Genomic DNA, 22,413 nt, shown 5'->3' with positions numbered 1-22,413 from the left:
CGAACAGGGACCGAGAGAGTGTTTCTCGATACTTCTTGAGATATGTGAGAGCTGTGGAATTGTCCGAGTTGATCTGGACCACTGGGTAAACAACTCATTTCTAGAAGAACTGGAGAGCCAACCAAATTGCTTCCAATTCTATGAGATTATGAGCCAGGACATCTGTACCCCTCTCCAGATGCCTGGCACAGTCTCGCTATCCCCTTAGGTGATCCTTGACTTTGAGAGATGTTCAGAATCATTTCTAGATCTTCAATGCTATTCCAGTTTTCCAGCAGGAAAACTGGAAAGGTCTGAATTGCAGTCTATTCAGGGAAACAAACTTCTCCAGCGAGGAAATGGTCCCCAAGAGACTCATTCATGTTTCCTTCCCTAATAAGGCTGCGCTTTGCTTAAGCAGGTGTGCATTATTATAGTGCTATGCCGCGGTAGACTCGTACAGAATTCTGTTACCTTGCGGTAAACAGAACCGAAAAGGTCTAATATATATCTCTGTTGAAAAAATTCTCGCAAAGTGAAGAAGATGTTCATTCATGCTGTGATGGTAATTGCTTCATAGCAAAGAAAGATAAAGGAAAGGAGAACGCATTTTCGAGAAGTTCGGCAGCAAGGAGGCTTTCGCGCTACTGTTGGAGGCGCCTATGTTCGCGGCTGTTCTAGAATCGGCAGGAGTGTTGTGGATCTCGTCGAGACGTGAGAAACGCCGCGATTTCTGATGCAATACCTCGTCTAGATTCATCTAAGAATGTCTAGAAACCTCGGGAGTCTGTGACGCTCGCCGTAGGCTCCGCTTCCAGGATGCCGTATAAATACGACGGAGGAAGTAGCAGGAGGGAGAAGGAGGAGATATTGAGAGTGATCGTTAGAGGAAGAGATTGTAAAAGAGAGAGATCACCAGTTAGTAAGAGCCACAGATCAGATTATCAGTGAGAGATCAGCAGCAGCAGAGATCTTCCGTGAGATACGAGAAAAAGGAACCGACGAAGTATCAATCAAAAGAAGAGTTGTTCGAGTGTTGGTTGGATATTGGTCTAGTCGTCTTCCGGTGTGGACGGCCGAGTTGTCTCTACGTTGAGCAGACTTCGGAGAAGAAAAGGGGAGAGTTCCTGTCTTACAAATAGACTAGTTCCTGCAATACGGAGTCAAGAGGACGTCTGCAATTGCCGCTCTACTTTTATGAAGCCACCTCTTCGAAGTGCCAAACTGTTTAGCAAGTATTCTTATTACCTCACTGTTTCCCCCAGTTCATGCAGTGTAAGATTCTGTCTTTTTATGTAAATAGGAGATACCATTCTGCATTTACCTTTGTTAGTAAGCTTGTAAATAAACCTGTGTTGTGTTAGTGTTTCTTTCTATATTCGTATCCCCAGTTTCAGCTGTTTGTGTTGATATATTCTTTTTCTTATTATTTCATATCGAACCTGAAGCCGACCTCTCTCAGAGGCCGTAACATTGTGTTGACCTTTAGCCAGGATATTTCGACACCGTAACATTGTCTCTGAGATCTCGGAGTCCGTAACACATGCATGCTAGAATTCCCCTCAACCCGAGGCTAAAGTCCGTGATTGTAGGGCAGAGATACGCTTAGTCAGTCAATCCCGCAGGAGAGAAAGACGTAACCAACCGCGCATGGCAGACAACCAGCTGGAACTGAGCTGGCTCTAGTGACAGCAGTGTACTTTCGCCATCTAGCACTACTCTGCCTGAGTTGCCAGCTACTCCATTCTACGAATGAATAGGTTTATCATCATCATCGAGCAGAAAGAAAACTCTCAAGCTGGTATATTTAAGCGAAACGGAATTTGCTAAATATAGAAGGCTGAATTGGTATTGTCGTAACAATACTTTAAATATCTAAAAGGGAAACCGGCAACTCCTGGAAGGTTGCAGGGAGTACCGATTAAATGCAATAATAATAATTGTCCTCTCGGTTGTCCTCCGTAGGGGTAACTACGGTATGCGTATATAACTTGAACCATACAATCGCTTGATAGTAATAATAAGTTTGTTCATACTTACCTGGCAGATATATATATATCTGACAGGTAAGTTTCATGAACAAAACGTAGAGTATTTTAGACACTTGGACAGCTACCTCCCTACTACATCCTTTCCTCGCCGAGGGAGGGAGAGAATGGAAATCGACTGTCTTCGTTCTCTTAGCCAAGAGAACGAATTAGTATTAATCGAAGGAGATCCTCAAATGAGAACCGAGAACCGATGAGGACAACTCGAGCTTCTTATGTTATCGGACATAAGACTTCATGGACATAGTCTACAAATCTCTTTGCCCGACGAGCCTTCGCAAGGTAGTGACTAATGAATGAGGGTTCTTCTGAATCTTGTCAATGAGAGCTTATCCGCTTACGCGATAGAATGTTATTGGGATATTTGTCAATGGGAACTAACCCATTTACGTGACAAAGAGTTTATATATTTTGTCAATGGGGTCTTACCCACTTACCAGACAAAACGTTTAGTATCTTGTCAATGGGGGGAACCCACGTATATGACAGAAAGTAATCTAGGAATTTGAGCATACAGTGGTCCCCCCATATTCGCGGGGGATGCGTACCAGACCCCCCCGCGAATAGTTAGAATCCACGAATGTTTGGAACCCCCCTCTAAAAATGCTCATAAACTCCTATCCTGAAGAACATGCAAACACCAAAGTATCCCTAAAAAGACCATCCTTCATCAAATATACATAAAATATCCTATTATGGTTCATATTAATCTTTGAAATATTATTAATACTGTTTTAAAGTAAATCTTACATTTTATGGTTATACATAAATACATACTATGTACGTACTGCATGACTTAGTTACGTATGTGAAAATAATTCAGTCCCCCCATAAGTATTCAGTCATGCGCGTTTTCTTTCATACTGTTACTATTTGAGACATCCATTTTCTTTTTACAAGGAGCAATTGTATGTGAAATCACAAACACCAAATGTCTACTTAAAGTATTATCCTACATGTTGAGTGTACACCAGGTGAGGAGGGGCAGCATACCCCGGGGTCGAGACAGTGGTGGTAGTGGTGGTTACCAGGCAGTGTGCCACCGGAGCAGAGCCACTCGCCAGGTGATGCAGCAGCCCACGAACACTCGGTGTCCCCTGGAGACCCAGCGAGAACCAAACCTGGCCGAGGCCGTTACCCGTGGCAGGCACACCTGAGGAAGCAAAGGTCAGGTTAGTAGGGGGATTCCCCCCCCCCTGCCCCCCCCCCCCCCGCCCCCCCCCCAGCGAACGGAAGACCCTGAGTACAACTGAATGTCGGGGTATCTCGCCCCCTCTTCCACGCTCGACGGATCGGGCGAAGAGGAGGAGCAAGAAACAACCCCCCCCCCGAAGGGAAAGGAGCCATTCGCAGGAGTTGAGATGGAGGGAGGAAAGACGACGACGTGTCCGAGACCAGGGGAGTAGCCGGAAAACTTTCCGATGACTCCTTGGAAGGCTTACGTCGCTTCCTCCTCCCCTCCAATCGCGCCCACGGCTCCTCCGACCACACACAACAAATATCACAGGGCTCGGTGCGAGAGAATTCGTGCCCCCGACACCAAGCACATAAATCATGAGGGTCAACTTCAGGAAAGGAGCGGAAGGCCCCACACTTACGGCCCTCCACACCAGGGCATCTGCGGCTGATGGGGGGTGTGGGGAACTCTCCAGCTCACGAGAATCCATAATTAAATGAAAATACAAAAGTCACAAGTACTTACAGGATTTTCACACAAATACACTAGCAAGAGAAGGCAAACCAAAGTTTGAAGTACGAAGCATGCGACGATGGCAGGCAGAGAGAAGTGGAGAACACGTCTGTCACCCAGCGCGGCCAAAAGCAAAGTGATTCTTCACCTCCCAGTCGCGCGGTGCACTGACTGTCGGACAAGCAGTTAACTACCGAACTCACTTGTTCGAAGCTTACGACCGGTTCCAGCTGCCGCAAGTTACATTCCTATTGTTAAAGGACCGATGGTTTGTATTACGTATCGGAACAATAAGGATGCTCTAGCTGCTTTTCATAAGGTACAATCATTCGTAGATAAGAGACACCCCAAAAAGGCTTACACAGGTCGTATGCTTGCACAGTTTGATGATGTTTGCCCGAGTCGTTTCAAGAACATTGTCAAAAGCAAGCAGAAGCAATCTTCCTTGGATAGTTATTTTTTTAAGAGGCCTTTAGTAGGAGTAAACAAAAAGGAAGAACCAAGTGATACTCTGAAAAAACATTATTTTTTTTTTCTAATTTTAAGTTTTTTGTAAAGTTAAGTGTTACAGTTTTATTAATGTGTTTCGTAAAGTTTAGTTTATGTTTTCCTGACATTTTTTTATGTGTTTCGTAAAGTTAAGTGTACGTATCTGCCGTTTGTCCTCCTCTGTTGCCACTTTTGGAGATAGCCTCACTTGAAAGGTAAGCTTCCATATTTTACTACATATGTACGTACAGTATTTCTTGTATACCATGTACACTAATAGTGGTCCCCCCGTATTCGCGGGGGATGCGTACCAGACCCCCCCGTGAATAGTTAGAACCCGCGAATGTTTGGAACCCCTATGAAAATGCTAAAAACAGCCTATTTTGTTAGTTAAAACTCAAGAAAAACCCACTAAAAATTTTCATACTTGGTTTTCTTAATATTTTTGTCACAAAAAGTGCAGGGAAACGTTCCCCAGAGAAATTCGTGAATGTGCGAGTCCGCGAATCTGGAGAACGCGAATACGGGGGGTCCACTGTACACTTTATTTACAGGTACATACATATTAGTACTACTAGTACATATTAAGTTAGGTATTGAATGGTCCAAATTGTTGTAGTATTTCATTGTTTATAGGTCAATTTAGCTTCATTATGAAATCTACTGGGGTGTTTTTGGAGGGCTTGGAACGGATTAGCCATTTTACATGTAAAATGCGGTTCAAGATACAAAAACTCATGATCTGAAAGCCGCCTCGGAACGGATTAATTTCGTATCTCAAGGTACTACTGTACTTGCATCCCTCTCAGGCTCTAAGCTCACTGCCACCTGGTGGTAAGTACATACTGAACATCATTAAAATACCTGACTGGAACTAAACTTAAGACCTCAAGAAACTTGCAGTTGATACTTGAAGCCAGTGATACCACTGAAGCTATTACTATTTACTCAACATTCAACTTAGGAAGCAAAATAAGGAAAAATAACAATTTGTCGAAAAATGTTATTGTCATGATACAATAGTTTTATACATACTTACCTGACAGATATATACTTAGCTATAGACTCCGTCGTCCCCAACAGACATTCGAATTTCGCGGCACACACTACAGGTAGGTCAGGTGATCTACCGCCCCGCCGCTGGGTGGCGGGAATAGGAACCATTCCCGTTTTCTAATGTTAGCGAAAGACTTCATGGCTACTGCCTAGGAGCCTGCATCGCTTCAAGAGCCTCAGCGAGGTAGTGACCTCTTGCTAAGAGTTCTTGATGGTCTGTCAAAGGGGTCTTATCCACTTACTCGACAGAACCTTAGGATCTTTGTCAATGGGGTCCTATCCACTTACATGACAAAACACCTTGCCTTATGGCATTATCAAAGAGCACGACACTGATCCCGATCACCTGATCCTATCACCGGGGTTAGTACTACGATTGAAAGGAGTCATCCCCCAATATCCTTTCAAACAACACCAAAAAAAAAGTCACACCAATTTTGTTACAAATAATCATTAAAGAAAACAAAAACAAAAATTATTTAAGGATCAGTATCCACTCCCTGCCCCAGCATAGTATCCGCTGATACATACGGACCAAGAGGAAAACATTTCTCGTATGTTACCTTTACATCCTTTAAATAATGGGATGCAAATACTGAGTTACATCTCCAATATGTTGCTGCTAAAATGTCCCTCATCGACATATTCTTACTAAAGGATGGGAAGTTGCAACTGCACGGACTTCGTGAGCTTTAACCCTAAGCAGCTTTAAGGAGTTCTCTTGGCAATTCATGTGAGCTTCTGTTATCACATTCCTGACAAAGAACGCCAGTGCGTTCTTTGACATAGGTCTCTTGGGGTTTCGTACTGCACAACAGAGACTCTGGCGACATCCCTGAAGTTGTGCCTTCTTTTTTAGATAGAACTTCAGGGCCCTGACTGGGCAAAGAGACCTTTCCAACTCTCTACCTACGAGGGGAGAGTGTCCCTTGACTTCGAAACTTCTAGGCCAAGGTTTAGAAGGGTTCTCATTTTTAGCCAGGAATAGATGTTGAAAAGAAACCACTGCAGAGTCTTTTTTTAAATCCCACCCGAGAATCTAAAGCATGCAATTCACTGACCCTCTTGGCAGTTGCGAGGGCCAAAAGGAATATGCACTTTCTCGTAAGATCTCTAAACGAGCTTTTATCTGGAGGTTCTAACCTGTCAGAAGTCAAGAACTTGAGGATCACATCCAGGTTCCAACTCGGGGGAGAGAAGATCTCTATTTGGTGGTCTCGAAAGACCTAATGAGATCATGAAGATCTTTATTCCCTTCTATATTCAGGCCTCTGTTCCTAAACATAGCTGAGAGCATGCTCTTATATCCTTTGATAGTAGATACAGCCAACTTCGATTCTTCTCTTAAGAAAAGAAGAAAATCGGCGATTTCGGTCACGGAGGTATTGGAAGAGGACAGCTTCTTCGACCTACACCATCTACGGAAAACTTCCCACTTCGATTGGTAGACCCACAGGGTAGAGGACCTGCGGGCTCTAGCGATTGCACTTGCAGCTTTCCTAGAAAAGCCTCTCGCTCTGACCAGTCTTTCGATAGTCGAAAGGCAGTCAGGGAGAGACCGTGGATGCTTTTGTGAAACCTCTCGAAGTGGGGTTGTCTGACCGTCCATTCCAGTACCTCTGTGAACCAGCTTCGGGAAGGCCAGAAGGGAGCAATGAGAGTCAGTTTTGTTCCCTTCGATGCAACAAACTTTCTTAGCACTTCCCCCAGCAACTTGAATGGGGGAAAGGCGTAGGCGTCTATGCCTGACCAGTCCATGAGGAGAGCATCGATCGCTATGGCTCTGGGATCTTCTTCCAGAGAGCAGAAGTTGTCCATCCTCCTGGGGAGGAATGTGGCAAACAGGTCGATCTGAGGTTTTCCCCAGAGGGACCAAAGTTCTTTGCAGACTTCTGAGTGGAGTGTCCACTCTGTGGACTAGTACCTTGGTTCTTTCTGTCACTGTCTTGCCTCTTACATTTTTCACTCCTTGAACAAATCTTGTTTGGAGTATTATGCCCCGTTCCTCCGTCCAAATCAATAGAGCTCTTGCGATCTCGTATAGTGAGAAAGAGTGAGTGCCCCCCTGATTTCGGATGTAAGCCAAAGCCGTGGTATTGTCCGAGTTGACTTGGACTACCATTCCTCTGACTTCCGATTCGAAGTACTCCAGGGCTAGATGGATGGCCAGGAGTTCCTTCGCATTGATGTGCAATGTTACTTGTTCCTTTGTCCAGGTACCTGCCACTTCCTTTGGACCCAAAGTTGCTCCCCATCCTGTTTCTGAGGCGTCGGAAAACAACACTAGGAGAGGGTTCCGAATCAAGAGGGACACTCCTTCGTTTCTTCTCAAGGGGGGTTAACCACCACTTCAGGTGCGACTTTATTTCCAGTTGAATAGGAAACGAATCTGACAATTCTCCTGTCTTCTGACTCCACATTCTTCTCAGGTAGAACTGCAGAGGTCTGAGGTTCAATCTCCCTAGGGAAACGAACTGCTCCAACGAGGAAAGGGTACCGAAGAGACTGAACCATTCCCTCGCCGAGCTTCGTTCTTTCCCTAAGAAGTTCGAGACTTTTTCCAAGCCTCGAGCAATTCTCTCTTGCAATGGAAAAGCTCGAAAACCCTGAGAATCCACCGAATCCCCAGATAGACCATGTTCTGTCTGGGGTTCAATTGTGATTTCGAGTGATTGCGTCAGTTCTAATGTCATCTTCAGGTCCTTCTCAACATATTTGGTGAAAGTCTTCCATTCTTTCTCATTTAAACTCTCACACTCATTACATCTATTATCCCAAGTACACAAAACCTCTCTACACTTCTTACATACTGTGTGAGGATCTACCGAAGCTTTCGGCATCTCACCTTACACCCTTCTTTCGTACACACTCGAAATACTATACCAGAATCAGACATTATAATAACTTCCAATTGCGATTGCCAATCCAACTTTCCAATACGATACCCAATAAAGCATCCAAGTACAGCGAAAGTCAGCTAACGAGTTTCGAATTCTAGCAGTGCACCAACAACGATGTTGCCGGTTCAGTGGCAGAAAAAAATCTGACGAAAATGGGAATGATTCCGAGCACCAGCGCCACGGGGGGGAGCGGTGGCGATCACCTGAACTACCAGTGATCTAGCGGTTTGCCGCGAGTTTTGAAAATTCTGCCAGTGCGAACAGAGAATATAGCTATATATATACCTGCCAGGTAAGTGTCATACATGAAACTTTGTGTTCTCTACGAATCCGTTCAATGCACTCACATCCAGAACCGGTCTCCACCCCCCCGAGGATTTCAGAACCAGAAAAAGACGGTTGTAGAATCCCCGGGAGTGCGGATCCTGGACCAATTCGATGGCTTCCTTTTGCAACATCTGCTCTACAAGGTGCAAAAGTGCTTCTCTCATGGCAGGGTCCCTGTACTTCGCCGACAGTTCCCTCGGGGTCGTCGTTAAGGGAGGTCTGTCTCAAAAGGGGATAAGATATCCTTCCTCACTACGGAGAGGGACCAGCTGTCTGCCTCTCTCACTGCCCATTCTTCCGAAAATTTCAAAAGTCTGGCTCCTACTCACTCCTGCCCATTCTTCCGAAAATTTCAAAAGTCTGGCTCCTACTGGTGCTTGAAGGACTGAAATCTCACTTAGATTTCTTGATAGGTCTGAAGGCAGACCTACCTCTTTTCGCCATTCCTCTCTTCTTCGAGGAGGGTCGAGAAGAGGAACTCCATTGAAAGGGCTGTTGAGGGGTACATGACTCTCTCTTCATAGTAGGAACGGAGGTCCTCGCTTTCTTTGCGGATTGGGCCAAAAGGTCTTGTGTGGCCTTCTCAGTCAATGAATGGGAAATGTCCCTTACTAACTGAGAAGGAAACAGTTGATCCGAAAGCGGTGCGTAAAGCAGGGACGACCTCTGGATAGGAGTGACTGCTTTTGTTAGGAAAGAACTAAACAAAGTCCTTTTCTTTAAGATTCCTGTTCCGAAGAGAGAGGCCACTTCTCCTGATCCGTCCTGAACTGCTTTGTCCATACAGGACAGGACACTATGAAGGACTTCTGGGCTCAGAAACTCCGTATCCTGAGTTTTCTTGGCCAAAACCCCAAGGGACCAGTCTAAGAAGTTAAAAACTTCCAAGACATGGAACAATCCCTTGAGGAGATGGTCCATTTCAGAAGTCCCCCATTTGGTTTTAGCTGATGACAAAGCTTGCCTCCTCAAAGAGTCAACCAAATTCGAAAAGTCTGCTTCGGCCGAGGTCGGGAGAGCAAGACCCAATGATTCTCCTGTCTCATACCAAATACCTCTCCTTCCTGATAGTTTGGAAGGAGGGCAGGCAAAGACGGTTCTCCCCGCCTCCTCCTTGGATTTAAACCAGTTTCCAACAAACCGCAGAGCCTTCTTCATGGAAATGGTCGGTTTCATCTTTAAGAAAGAGGAGGATTTCGAGATCTTGGTGCTAGTGAACAAAGATCTAGGCGAAGGAGGAGCGGCAGGACTTAAAGAATCTCCAAACTCTGATAAGCCCGCAGCTGTGTGATCTTCAGAGTCCGAAACATCTTCTAACTCTTGTTCAATCTCCATGGGGGAAGAGGGATCAACCGAAGAGGATTGTTTCTTATCGATAGGGGACGAGTCTCTCGCAAGAGCGACGGACGCCTGTGCGACAACTTGCGTCCTTACTAGGGAGAGGCTGATCCTGCGAAAAGACTCCATCATAATTTCTCTCCTGGCAAGAGCGATGGCCGCCTGTGCGACATCTCTCTCTCTTGTCAGAAGAAGGATGTCCTTTCAAATCGCTCTTAACAGGAAAAGCTCTATCCCGACAGGGGCTACGGCCGCCCGTGCGACATCTAGAGTCTCTGTCAGTTAAAGGCTGATCCTGCTCAAAGCTAAAAGAAGCCTCTTGGTTAATGTCTCTTTGAACAATTGAAGATCCTCGTGTCTGTCGTTTGGATGTCGATTGTGGCGCTTGGCGCCTGGCTGGCGCGCTTGGCGCCTGGCTGGCGCGCATTGCGCCAGGCTGGCGCTTCTGGCACATTGCGCCAGGCTGGCGTTTCTGGCTCTTGGTTGGCGCTTTTGGTGCTTTTCTCCTACTTCCTGTCCGAGGAGTAGAGTACGCAAATTTTGTGCCAGAAACATCCGTTCTTCCCGTCGATCTCTTTATCTGCAGGAAAGAGTCCTTTCTTCTAGGAGCATCCTTTCTAAGAACTCCTACTAAAGAGGAGATCTGTTCCTGCATTTTTAAGACAATCTTAGTAGCAGCATTCTCTTCTTCCTTGTCCAAGGTTGGTGAAGGAGGTCTACAGGAGGTAGGAGACTCCGAGTTGAGAGCTGGTATATTCTTAGCTCTTTTCCTTTCACATGGAGATTCTTCAGGGAAACACTCTGGACTTGAATCCAAAGTTGGAGCTTTCCAACTCCTTTTCAAGGGGCGTGAAAGTTCGTCAGAACTCCAGCCCTTTCTTTGAGGCGAAGAATCAGATGATGAAAAACACTTTTAGGATGCTTTTCCTATAGCTATCCTTGGCAGTTCGGGATGCCACAGAATCTGCCGAGGGGACGCCTGATCGGTGGGGATTCTCCATCACCTCCGTAAGGCTGTTGACATTCCATCTCCTCTGGGCCTGGGAGCTTGAAAGAGGTCTAGGCCTGGGAGCGAGATGAAGCCGATCAGACGCACCCTCCACTGCACTGGGGACCCTTACGTCACTTTCACTGCGCTTACCTTGTATAGTCTGCATTTGACGTTCCATCCTTTTGAGTGCAGCTTTCAGATCTGCAATTTCCGTTGCAGGATTTGCAGTCTTTGTAGTACATGAGGAAGTACTAATTATAAATTTAGGATTAGGTGCTACAGTAATTGGCTCGTTAGAACGAGACCTACTTACGCTTCTGGAGGAAGCCTTCCTAGCCCTATCCATAACTAATTTCCTTAAATAGGAATTTAAAGTCTTCCACTCTTCCTCATTCAAATCTACACATTCATTACAGGTGTTAGTTGCAGAACATTCATTCTTCCTACACCCCTTACAAACCGTGTGAGGGTCTACCGAAGCTTTTGGTAGCCTCACCATACATCCCTCATTCACACAGTCTTCTAACTGAAAAGCTAGAGTCCGACATTATGAGAAAAATCCAAATCCAAAATCAATTAACAGTCCACGAAAGCGTATGCCCAACCAAAGATCCAATACGTCACCAATAAAACCGGTCTAGAAGATCAATAGCGATGAAAAAACACGAAAATCAAATCAGGAGGAACAACAACAATATTGATATCCCGGCCGACAGAGAAAATCTGAATTAGAAAACAGGAATGGTTCCTATTCCCGCCACCCAGTGGCGGGGCGGTAGATCACCTGACCTACCTGTAGTGTGTGCTGCGAAATTCGAATTTCTGTCGGGGACGACGGAGTCTAAAGCTAAGTATATATCTGACAGGGAAGTTGAATGTATAAAATTGTATTTTTCCTAACTAGACAAACCTGAGGTTCTTTAACAATAGAAATATACTTTCGGCGTAGCTGGAATTACGGCCATTGAATCTTGAACAAGGTGGTTAGGCAGTAACTACCATGGGGCAGGCTAGCCTGCCCAGATGTAAACACTCCACTTTGCCTTTTGGCCCAGGTTCAAATTGAGGGGTGGCATGAGGTGGGCATATTTGTTAAAGGACCTCAGGTTTGTATAGTTAGGAAAAATACAATTTTCAACAAATTGTTATTTGTTCTGATACGTAATACAAACCTTTCGGTCCTTTAACAATAGGAAGACTCACTGATTGGTGGGAGGAATCTGAGTGAGCCTCTAGAACTGACTGGAGTTCTGCGCACCTAGGCTACTCCTGGTCGTAAGAGCAAGGAGGAGTGCCCTGCGGCCTCTGACAACTTGATCAGAATATAGGAGCTGCTTGATCAAGAGTCAGACTTCTGGGCCTTTTCGAAATGATTGAGGGATCGTGACTCATCCGAAAAAGGGCTGTGAAGAATATTGGCGTCGGAGACATTATTGCAAAGTTCTGGGAAGGGTTTGCATTATTGTCAGTCTCCTTCCTCCCCTTGCTAGAGGAAGGAGCGGGACTGCTTCTATGATTCTGATAAGAAACATAAAAAGGATGCTTATGTAAAGGCTTACCGCATCAATCGTCTGACCAGCCAGTGTGAGTTGGAGTCCTATCCTCAAACTGAGGGATGAGGAATGGAGAGACTAAGGCGTGGAAGGGGGAGAGCCAGTCACTCTCACATCCTTCTTACCTCTACAACTGCACACCATGGACGAGATGCAACTTGTCCTCTCAAGGAGCTGGGAAAGCAAACACATCCTGCAAGCATCCACCACTGGTCCAGGGAAATGAAGTTCCAAGGACCTGTGGGCAGTTCCGAAGGGAAAGGAGGATGTGGTCGCAATGACCTATCCATCTTCCTGTCCAACATATTCTTCGGAGTGATGTCCAGTACCCATACTTGTTTATCTGTCTGCAGTGAAGTGTCTCGCGGTCTCGTATCCCCACAGCAGCGAAGTGTCTTGCGGTCTCGTACCCACTGCAGCGAAGTGTCTCGCGGTCTTGTATCCCACTGCAGTGAAGTCTCTCGCGGTCTCGTGCCCCACTGCGGCGAAGTCTCTTCATCTCCGCAGTGGATAAAGACACCGACACTCCATGGTAGGTGTCGATGGTTATGGATACCGGAACACGCTAGTAGGACTGGTTATGGGTACCGGAACACGCTAGTAGGACAAAGTAATAATTGATCTAGAACAAACGATACAAAGTCCACAGCGTAGCTCGTAACAGTCTTTGGACGCTTCGACAGCTGCCGACTGACTGCGTTCGGTTGTGTGAGGCGAGCTGTCCAAGCATCCAAGGTGTAGTCACGTGACCCTCGCCTTTTGAAGGGTTATGCCGAGAGACCATACAAATCGTCTATCTGTTGCCACCGATGCCGGAAGGCGAGATGATGATTCTCTCAAGGCATGTGCCCAACAGGCGAAAGTCAATTGCCTTCTAGAGACCGAGGTCCCTGATGGCAAGACAGAAGTTCTCATAGTAGTTGAATCTCAACTAAGGAGAAACACTATTTTCCATTGAAGCAGAAGGTGGTAGGTGAATGCCGACCTACGTCTTCTCAGCCGAATCGAGAGAAGTAACTCTCAAGATTCTGAACTTATTAAAGTCCCGCCGATGATGCCAACCCGCAAAGACGGCTTAATCCCTGTGATTTACAAAGGACTGAAAACACTAAACCGCTACTTCATTGCGGTTCGGTGAGAAGTCGGAGTTGCAATGAAAGCGGAGTGCTTTTCAGTAATGAAAACACAGGGATTGTACTCCCTGAAGAACCGCTTCTCATGGGCTGAATCATCCATCATCATCTTCTTCCCAGCTTTATCCAGGGAGGACATCTATATACGTACTTGGAAGTAGAGCTGGCAGGGCGGGGAACAGGCGATGTCTTCCGTTATACATCTACAATTCGGGGTTAACAATGAACATTTGCACACCTACGAATACGAGATATATTTAGAAGACAAACTCAGATGTCTGAAGAAATCATTCGGCATTATCGCAGCGGCAGGTGTGATGCAGCGTGAAACTAGGCTACAGACTTCTGTTACAGTGCGGTAAACAGAAAGACGATAGCGAGTCTATTGAGATATTTCTGTCTGAAAATTCTCGCAATGTCCAAGGCAATGCAGTAAAGATGGTCATTCACGTATGCGAGAATTCCAGCCAACCAGAGACCTAAGTCTGTGATTGCCGGACAGAGATACTGTTCGGTAGTCAATCATTGCAGAGAAGAAAGACATAATCCGACCATGCTATCTCGGAGAGCCAGCTGGTACTGGGCTGCGGCAGGCAGCCCCTACACCGCTAGCTCTCGCTCACTCATCATCCTGAGTTGCCAGGTAATCCATTCCATGAAGGAATGCATTAGGCTACAACCATCGAGCACAAAAAAATATGCTCGAGGATTTGCATTTAATCGAAACGGATTTCGGTGAATGCAAACGCTGAGGTGTTGTTGTTGTAACAAAACCATAAGTATCTCAAAATCGAAACTGGTAACTCCTGGGAGGTTTGCAGGGCAGTCCTGAGTTGCAGTTCAATTAAGAAGATACTATTCATCTCGGTCACAACCCGAAGAGTTAACTACGGTATGTGCCTACACCTCGGACAATTCAACTAATAACAGATGTCGCGAGGGGAATATACATAATATATTTGTAGGTTCCTGTACATAGACCTCCATCCTAAATTCTCTTCCATTCGAGGAACAAGAATATGGACTGGAAGCCGAAACCCTTCATTCTCTAATGAAGAAAGTGAAGGAGAAGTTCTCCCGAAAAAGAAGACTTCTATGGTGAACAGGATACCGAAGACGATAGTTCAAGCCATACTGGATGTTCACACTCTTTCTTCTCTATCCCGGGGTTGGGCGCCTACTGAAGCGATGTCAGGTCCATCCAGGCTGAGCCCCTCCCGAGATATTCTTCCTTCAGCAGCAGTACTTCTCTTGAATGCTAGGATTCCAGGAATTCGAGCATTCGGCAAGATTCCCGATTATCGTAATAACAATTATCTGGGATTCTCATCTAGCCCACTCTGGACAGTGGTTTCGCCCAAGTGTTTGCAGATCGTAGAAAACCAGAACACTCGGAGAGTGCTAGAAACTCCGAAGAATTCTAAGCACTCGGCGAAACCCCCACCGAATTCGTCAGACGAACCTCGGGTGGTGGTCCTCCCGATACCCGTAGAAATCGAGGATAGGGCAAGCTCCTTCCTCAACGACAGGAACTTACATATCAGGTAGGACCCGAAGGTCCCCCCAGGAACGCAGTCCCCGACGTGGAATCCTACGGAGAACACTGCAGGATCCCTCCCCTTCCCGTCGCAGCCATAGGGAGAGAGGGAATGGGGGGGAGGAAGATTGGATACTCGCTCGCCTTCCCAGCGGAATTAGTAGTCGGAGAAGCAAGTAAGGACAGCCATCACCGTGCGGAAAACGTTATCGTCTGGAGAAAATGTTTTCCCGAGGAGGGTTACAAACTCGTACTATAGGCTAAACGTCTGCCGCCACCGTGACCGTCGTCTGGGTTGGGCTGAGCGAGCACCTGTCAAGAGAGTCGATACCGTCCTCCGACGCGTCCCAGTCCTCGTCGAGGTCAAAACCTCTCAAGATGACCGTCACGTAAACGGCAGTGATGGTCACTCCGAGTCTGGGAAGTGTCATTTGTACTCGCCAGCCCCCCACGAAATCCTCCAACCACTTGAGCGAGGATCTGTTGGTCCCAAGACCGAACCAGGTTCGTGGCCGGTCCGTAAGAAGTGCATTCATCACGGTCACTCCTGTTCGCCTCGTTCCTCCCAGTGTAGCCTGAGGAGGTTGAAGGGACAGGTGAGGGAGACCTGACGCTCCTACCCTGCCTACTAGCAGAACCAGTAGGCTGGGAGGACTGCAGGCGATCACCAACCCACGGTGGCGATCGAGCTGCAGGTCTGGACCAGCAGTCTTTTTGTGGAGAAACGCTGGACCAAGGAATGGAGAGTCGGTCTCTTATGTCAGGGGAGCTGTTACGAGAGCTCGTCCCCTGCCTACCAGCAGAACCGGTAGGCTGGGAGGACTGTAGGCAATCATCAACTACGGTGACAATCGAGCTGCCGGTCTGGACCACCGGTCTTCTTGCGGAGAAACGTTGGACCAAGAACAGAGCGTTAGTCTCTCTTCAGGAGAGCTGCTGGTGATTGGGCTGCACTGGTTGAGCAGCTCTCCGGGGGAGAGTGGCTAGACTGAGAGCAGCGGCGACGGTCCCGAGCGTCAGAAGAGCTGCTGTTGGTTCCCCTATCCGTTCGGTCCCGGTGGGGGTGGCGGTCAGGGGACCGGCAGTCCTCTGTTGCAGTGGGAGCACGAGGAGCGCCGCGATCACTCCTGATCGCCTCGCTCTTCCCTGTGTAGCCCGAGGAAGTTGAAGGGATAGGTGAGGTAGACCTGATGCTCCCCCCTTGCCCACCGGCAGGACTAGCGTGCTGGGGGGGGGGCTGCAGACACTCGCCAACCCGCGGTGGCGATCAATCTGCAGGCCTGGTCGAGCAGCTGAACCGAGAACCGCGGCGACGGTCCAGAGCGTCAGAAGAGCTGCTGCTGGTCCCCCTCTCCACTCGGTCCCGGTGGAAGCAGCGGTCAGGGGACCAGCAGAGTCCGCTGTCGCGGTGGGAGCAAGGCCTGTCCTCACGGCGCGTCACGCCGCTTGGGGACCGCTTCCTTGCCTCAGCCCGCGGCAAGTCTGGGACCGTCGCGTCAACCCTGGGTACTGGCAGCTTGCCACGAGAGCGATCGCTGGCCTGGTGGGAGTCACCAGGGCAACTCCCACCAGTCTACCGCTCCGTGCCTGGATCCTGGTGCCAAGCGAACTTGGTTGCCTGGGTCTTGGCTGCACGGTCACCCACAGGTGACCGTACACTCGGTACCTCTCGCGAACGAGAGGCCGAGACGGTACCTGGCGTCGAGGCAGAACCTCTGGTGCCAGGAGAGGAGGTACCGGTGTTAGCCGGTACCCCTCTGGTCCCTGTCATCTTCTTCCTTGCGGAAGCAGAGACGGGTCCCGTTCCCGAAGGAACAGAAGGACCAGCGGAAGCCCCAACTGTCCCACCGGAGTGGGACAGACCCTTAGAGGTCTCTGAGCGAGACTTCTTAGGGGGGGAGGAGGCTACCTTCTTCTTCTTCGTCTGGGGGGCCTCGGAAGTCGAAGGGGAAGAGGCGGCAGAAGACGACGGCGACACCTTCCTCTTCTTCCTGGACTTCCTCTTCACCAGTTCCTCCGGACAACCGACCTCCATCCAGGTCGGAGTTGGGGCAGTTGCCGAAGCAACATGGCCCAACTGCACCTGTCCGGAGGGACCTGCAGGAGTAGTAGTGGAGAGAACGCTTCCTCGAGGAGGGCTACAAAACTCCTACCTGGCAGGTGAAGCGCTGCCACCCCCGAGACTGGTCGGTTGCGCGAACACAACCGTTGTCTGGGTGGGGCTGCCTCTGAAAGAAAAGGATTAATTAAAAGAGGGCTGGATGGCCCGCCCCCACCGGTCTCTGCGTGCATGGACCCGCGGGAACGTCACGTCAACCCTGGGCACCGGACGATTGCTACGAGAGCAATCGCCGGTCTGGCGAGAGTCACCCGTGTGACTCCTACCATCTTCCGCTCCGTGCCTGTGTCCTGACATGGTGAGCGAACTCCGCAGTCTGGACCCTGGCTGCACGGTCACCCATAGGTGACCGTACACTCGGTAATGCTCGCAAGCGGGCAGCCGAGAAGGTTTCCGGTCTGGAGGTGGAACCTTCGGAACCGGGAGAGGAGATACCAGCGGTGACCGGTACCTCCCTGGTCCTAGTCTGCTTCCTCCCCGAGGAAGGAGAGACGGGGTCCCTTCCTGAAGGAACAGGAGGACCAGCGGAAGACCCACCTGTCTCACCGGAGCGAGACAGACCCTTAGAAGTCCCGTGACTTCTTAGGGGGGGAAGACCACCTTCTCTTTTACGGCAAAGCCTTAAAAGTTGAAGGGAAGGAGGCATGAAGATATGATGATCTCAAAGAGGAGGATGACGACACTTGACGAGCTCTCTTCCTCTTCAGTTTCTCCTTCTGCCAGACTTCTACCATCAGGAGTACAGCTTCGTCCAGTGACATAACTCCTGGGTAGTAGTTGTAATGAAAATGATTATCAGCAGGGGAACAGTACACACACTCAAGGATCGGTACGCAACATGCTATGAGTCATAGGTACAATTCCAAGGTTAGGATAACCAATACAAAGAGCATCCAACCAATACAGCTGAAAACACAACCACCACTAGTCTGTAAAATAAGGGAAAAAAAATTAAAGTAATGAGGATACTCCTCACACATCCAAGGGCGCCGCCCTCCGAAGTGAGAGGAGATCCCCCAACATCAACACCGTACACTCATCCTTCTACCTTCTTCCGATAGTAAGTGAAAGGAAGAAGGAGAAGAGAAATTACCATAACAACAAAACACAAACAAACCTTTGAAGTTCCATTGGTAATTCCCAAGCGTAAGCATAATTTCCGGATGAATACATGTCCCGTTACAGGATCAATACCACTTACGTTAAATACATGTCTCATCCTCACGATAAATACATATCTCGTCCTCATGCAGGTCTGAGCCAGTGTTAAAGGGCTAAGGAATGTAAATACTAATATGTTGGCATACCTTAGCCGCCGGCTCTTAACACAAGTAGAGGGGCGGTTACAAAGGCTACCACAAAAAGTGGGTTTGTATATTAATTGAAAAACCAAGGACAAACCTTTGTTTAGTATTAATATCAAACACCGTATGTGCATAATTATTTAAATACAAAAAATAAACCAAAAGGATCCCACCAGGAAAAAAGATCAACGACCAGTCAGCCGGAGCTCACAAACACACATCCTCATCAGAAGACAGCCGAAAGTAAAGTGGAGTGTTTACATCAGGGCAGGCTAGCCTGCCCCACGGTAGTTACTGCCTAACCACCTTGTTCAAGATTCAACGGCTATAATTCCAGCTACGCCGAAAGTATATTCCTATTGTTAAAGGACCGAAAGGTTTGTATTACGTATCAGAACAAATACGCTACAATGCAACTACAGAGGTACCTCGAGATACAAAAGGCTCAACTTACGAAAAACTCGAGATACGAAAGCCAATACGAAAAATTTAACGGCTCTACACACGAAAAGTTTTCAAGATAAGAAAGGTTTCTGAAAGTCCGAGATTCGCCTGGATAACAATTTTGAAACTCGCACCGCCATCTTAGTACTAGTAGACTCGCCACCATCCTCCTACTCTCCCATTGGTTCCTGATGCTAGTCACGGCCATGAGATCCTTCTCTCCTACTGGCCAGCGTCCCTCCCATCATGCATCTACTATGTACACGTGGTGGCGTGCCTTGGCCGCTCGGTACCAGCATTGTTATAGTACTCGCGCGGTATTCGTTTTCGGGATCGTCAATGTGTATTTAAAAAAAAAATTTCTCATATCTTTTCACAGAACACGGAAAAAGAAGAGCACCTCTTGAGTGACGACATATATGATATGATTGACCAAGATCTCTCTCGTGGGATAAGTGACCAAGATCTCTCACATGGGATAAGTGATCAAGGTCTCTCTCATGGGATAACTGGAAACTTTGCAAGGTTGGTAGAATCTCCACTCCCTGCTGAACAGAGGGTGTTGACCAATCATTTACAACATGCATACCAGTATAATCAAGGCACTTCAGTTTATGTTGAAGGTCAGCAGCCGAACATTCAATACCCAAATCAGTTGCAGAGAGAGCATTTGGTTGAACAGGGATTTGATGGACACCAGGGCCAACAGAGTCATGAGGTGCAAAAAAAGAACCAAGTGATAAAAAACAGAGAGTTGAAATTCTGTTAAAAAAAAAAAAAAAAAAAAAAAAAAAAAAAAAGGCAGAAATTAAAGCCGCTTTTCATAAAGTGCAATCATTTGTAGAAGACACCCCCTGAAAAGGCTCACACAGGAAAATTGTGAAAAGTAGGCAGAAGCAATCTTCCTTGGATAGTTACGTATGTATATTTTTTAAAGTGTACGTACGTACATACGTATCTGTCGTTTGTCCTCCTCCTCCTCTGCCGCCACTTTCGGAGATAGCCTCACTCAAAAGGTAAGCTTCCACATTTTACGTACAGTATATTTCTTGTTACCATGTACACTAATACACACTTTATTTACAGGTTATATTTTGCATTTTTTTTTTATTAATTTAGGTATTGAATGGTCTAAATTGTTGTAGTATTTCATTGTTTATAGGTCAATTTAGCTTTATTATGAAATTTACTGGGGTGTTTTTGGAGGGCTTGGAACGGATTAGCCATTTTACATGTAACATGTGGTCCAAGATACGAAAACCTCATGATACGAAGGGCGCCTCGGAATGAATTAATTTCGTATCTCAAGGTACTACTGTAATTACAATAGTATTAATAACTATAAAACTATAAAAGCAGACCTGGCTAGGTCCACATGATGAAGAAGCTCACAATAGGCAACAGCTCTCCCTCACAAATGACTAGGTATAAAAAAATTAAAAAATACAGTACAGTATTACAGTGGACCCCTGGATTCACGGGGGAATGTGCACCACAACCCCGGCCCTGCGAACAGTTTTATCAGAAAAAGTGCATTTAGTCATTAAATTGTATGAAAATACACTAATTAGTGAATATTTCTCATTGAGAAATACTGTGAATAGCCAAATTTTCATTGAATAATGTGTATATATGTTCGATAAAGAAATTCACAAATTGGTGTGTCTGCGAATCCGGAGGGTTTACTGTTATTAAAAAATCTAGCATTTTCAATCTATAAGATATTAGTTGGTCTTACAGTCAATCGTTTACAGGTCCTTTCAGTGAAAAAGTCTGCATTAGCATAATCATACCTGAGGTCTTTATACCATCTGGGTCAAAAGGTTTTGACATCGTTTGCTTCTGGGATATAGGTGGGCCCTGGGCTGGATTAATAAGGGTTTGGGGAAATTCCGTGGGCCTGCGATAGAAATCTGTCGAGTCTACAGATCGCTCCTTTTCCTCAAAAGACTTCTGCCAAAAAGGCGTGTCTCTGTCCCGCAGGTTGGAGAAAAATTGATAGTCATCCAGACCTGCCATAATGAACTAGCATGGGCTTACTCTGCTTCTGGCTCCCTCTTGAATTTAACAATATAACCGATGCATGGCTTCCTGGCTATGCCTGAAATGAAAAAAAAAAAAAGTATGTTATAAAGTTCAAACACAGCAATAACCAGTCAAATTAAATGAGACTAACTATAGTTTACTTAGTTACTGTATTTTCAGATTAGGATAATGCACTGAAAAGAGAAAATAAAACAAAACAAACAGAACAAAAGACTGCCAAGGTCAGAAAAAATATGTACACTTCATGAGACTGGTAAGTCGGCTCAGATCGCAAAGACCAAGGTGGTTTGGACAGGTGATAGCTAGTGGAGATGAGCAATCAGTTGACCAAGTGATACAGGAGTGATAGATGACAATAACAAGTACTAAATGGAAGGACCTGTACTTCATTGTGATGACATTTTTACTATGTGCAGGATATGGCTTACAAGTTCTTTTGATTCTCCCAAATTCCCATATCACTGCATGCTTTACTGGACATAGTATGTACATGCTTTTCTGGGCCTTCCCAGTAAAGCATGCAGTGATATGGGAATTTGGGAGAATCAAAAGAACTTGTCAGCCATATCCTGCACATAGAAAAAATGACATCACAATGAAGTACAGGTCCTTCCATTTAGTACTTGTGTACAGCCCAAACAATTGAATCAAATTAATGACTTGCACAGAATATCGCCGATTTAAATAATTTAGTCACATATCTGATATCACAATGTTAAGGGATATTGATCCTAATACCATTATCTATCTGAACAATTGAAATTTTACAGATTTTGGATACCCTGCTAAGGAAAAATTTTTGAATAAATTACACTGAACTTTTGTAGCCTTCAGAAGACTGACCCTGCCAAGAATCTTAGCAAAGATGTAGGGTAAATTACTGGGCTGTGACATGTTTCGTAATTCCACCAGGCTCTGTACACTTGCAGAAAATGCATTTGAATGCGTCACCATTAGCACCACGGAGACTTGTACCTCGTCTACAAATCGCGCCAAGACCACTACGCTCCTTAAAAGGTGAATATTCTGCGATCGACTTGTGTCGTGGGCGATGTTTTATCCTATCTGTAGGCCTAATTACCACGAAGCCTCATAAAGAAGTTGATTTCTAAGTTGATTTCTGCGACTACTAAGATTACAGGCATTTAACTAGCACTTCATATTGAAGGGGACCAAACAATCACGCCAAACAAATTAAGCCTAGGCTACTGAGACCACATTCTCCTCTTAAAAAAAATATGAGGAGGTGCTTCATGCTAACTAAGTAAACGTCAAGGAGAGGGCTGCACAAGGATATCATCTGGTATTAATGTAATAAAAAATTTGCTTTGCTTTCATCCCTAGTAATTCTAAGAAATAACTCCGCACAGACTGCAAGGAATGGTCCCATGAATATGAAAGCCACTAGGGATTATGGCATCAAATGTATTTTGCTGTGTTTAGTATTAGCCACTGGGGG

At 46.4% G+C, this 22,413-nt stretch overlaps 1 protein-coding gene across 3 annotated transcripts in view; it reads right to left on the bottom strand.

Annotated features, from left to right (window-relative positions):
• Positions 1–21,042, bottom strand: part of LOC135197061 (mitochondrial outer membrane protein SLC25A46-like) — a 96,905-nt gene extending 75,863 nt beyond the window's left edge. For all 3 annotated transcript variants that reach the window (XM_064224005.1, XM_064224006.1, XM_064224007.1), the window contains exon 1: positions 20,702–21,042. In XM_064224005.1, coding sequence (XP_064080075.1) covers positions 20,702–20,927 — 226 coding nt within the window. In that variant the 5' untranslated portion in view covers positions 20,928–21,042. The remainder of the gene's footprint in view (positions 1–20,701) is intronic.
• Positions 21,043–22,413: the final 1,371 nt, after the last annotated feature.

Source organism: Macrobrachium nipponense, chromosome 18 (assembly GCF_015104395.2).
Source record: "Macrobrachium nipponense isolate FS-2020 chromosome 18, ASM1510439v2, whole genome shotgun sequence".
In the NCBI taxonomy this organism is placed as follows: Eukaryota; Metazoa; Arthropoda; class Malacostraca; order Decapoda; family Palaemonidae; genus Macrobrachium; species Macrobrachium nipponense.
This window is presented reverse-complemented; position numbering and strand designations above follow the sequence as displayed.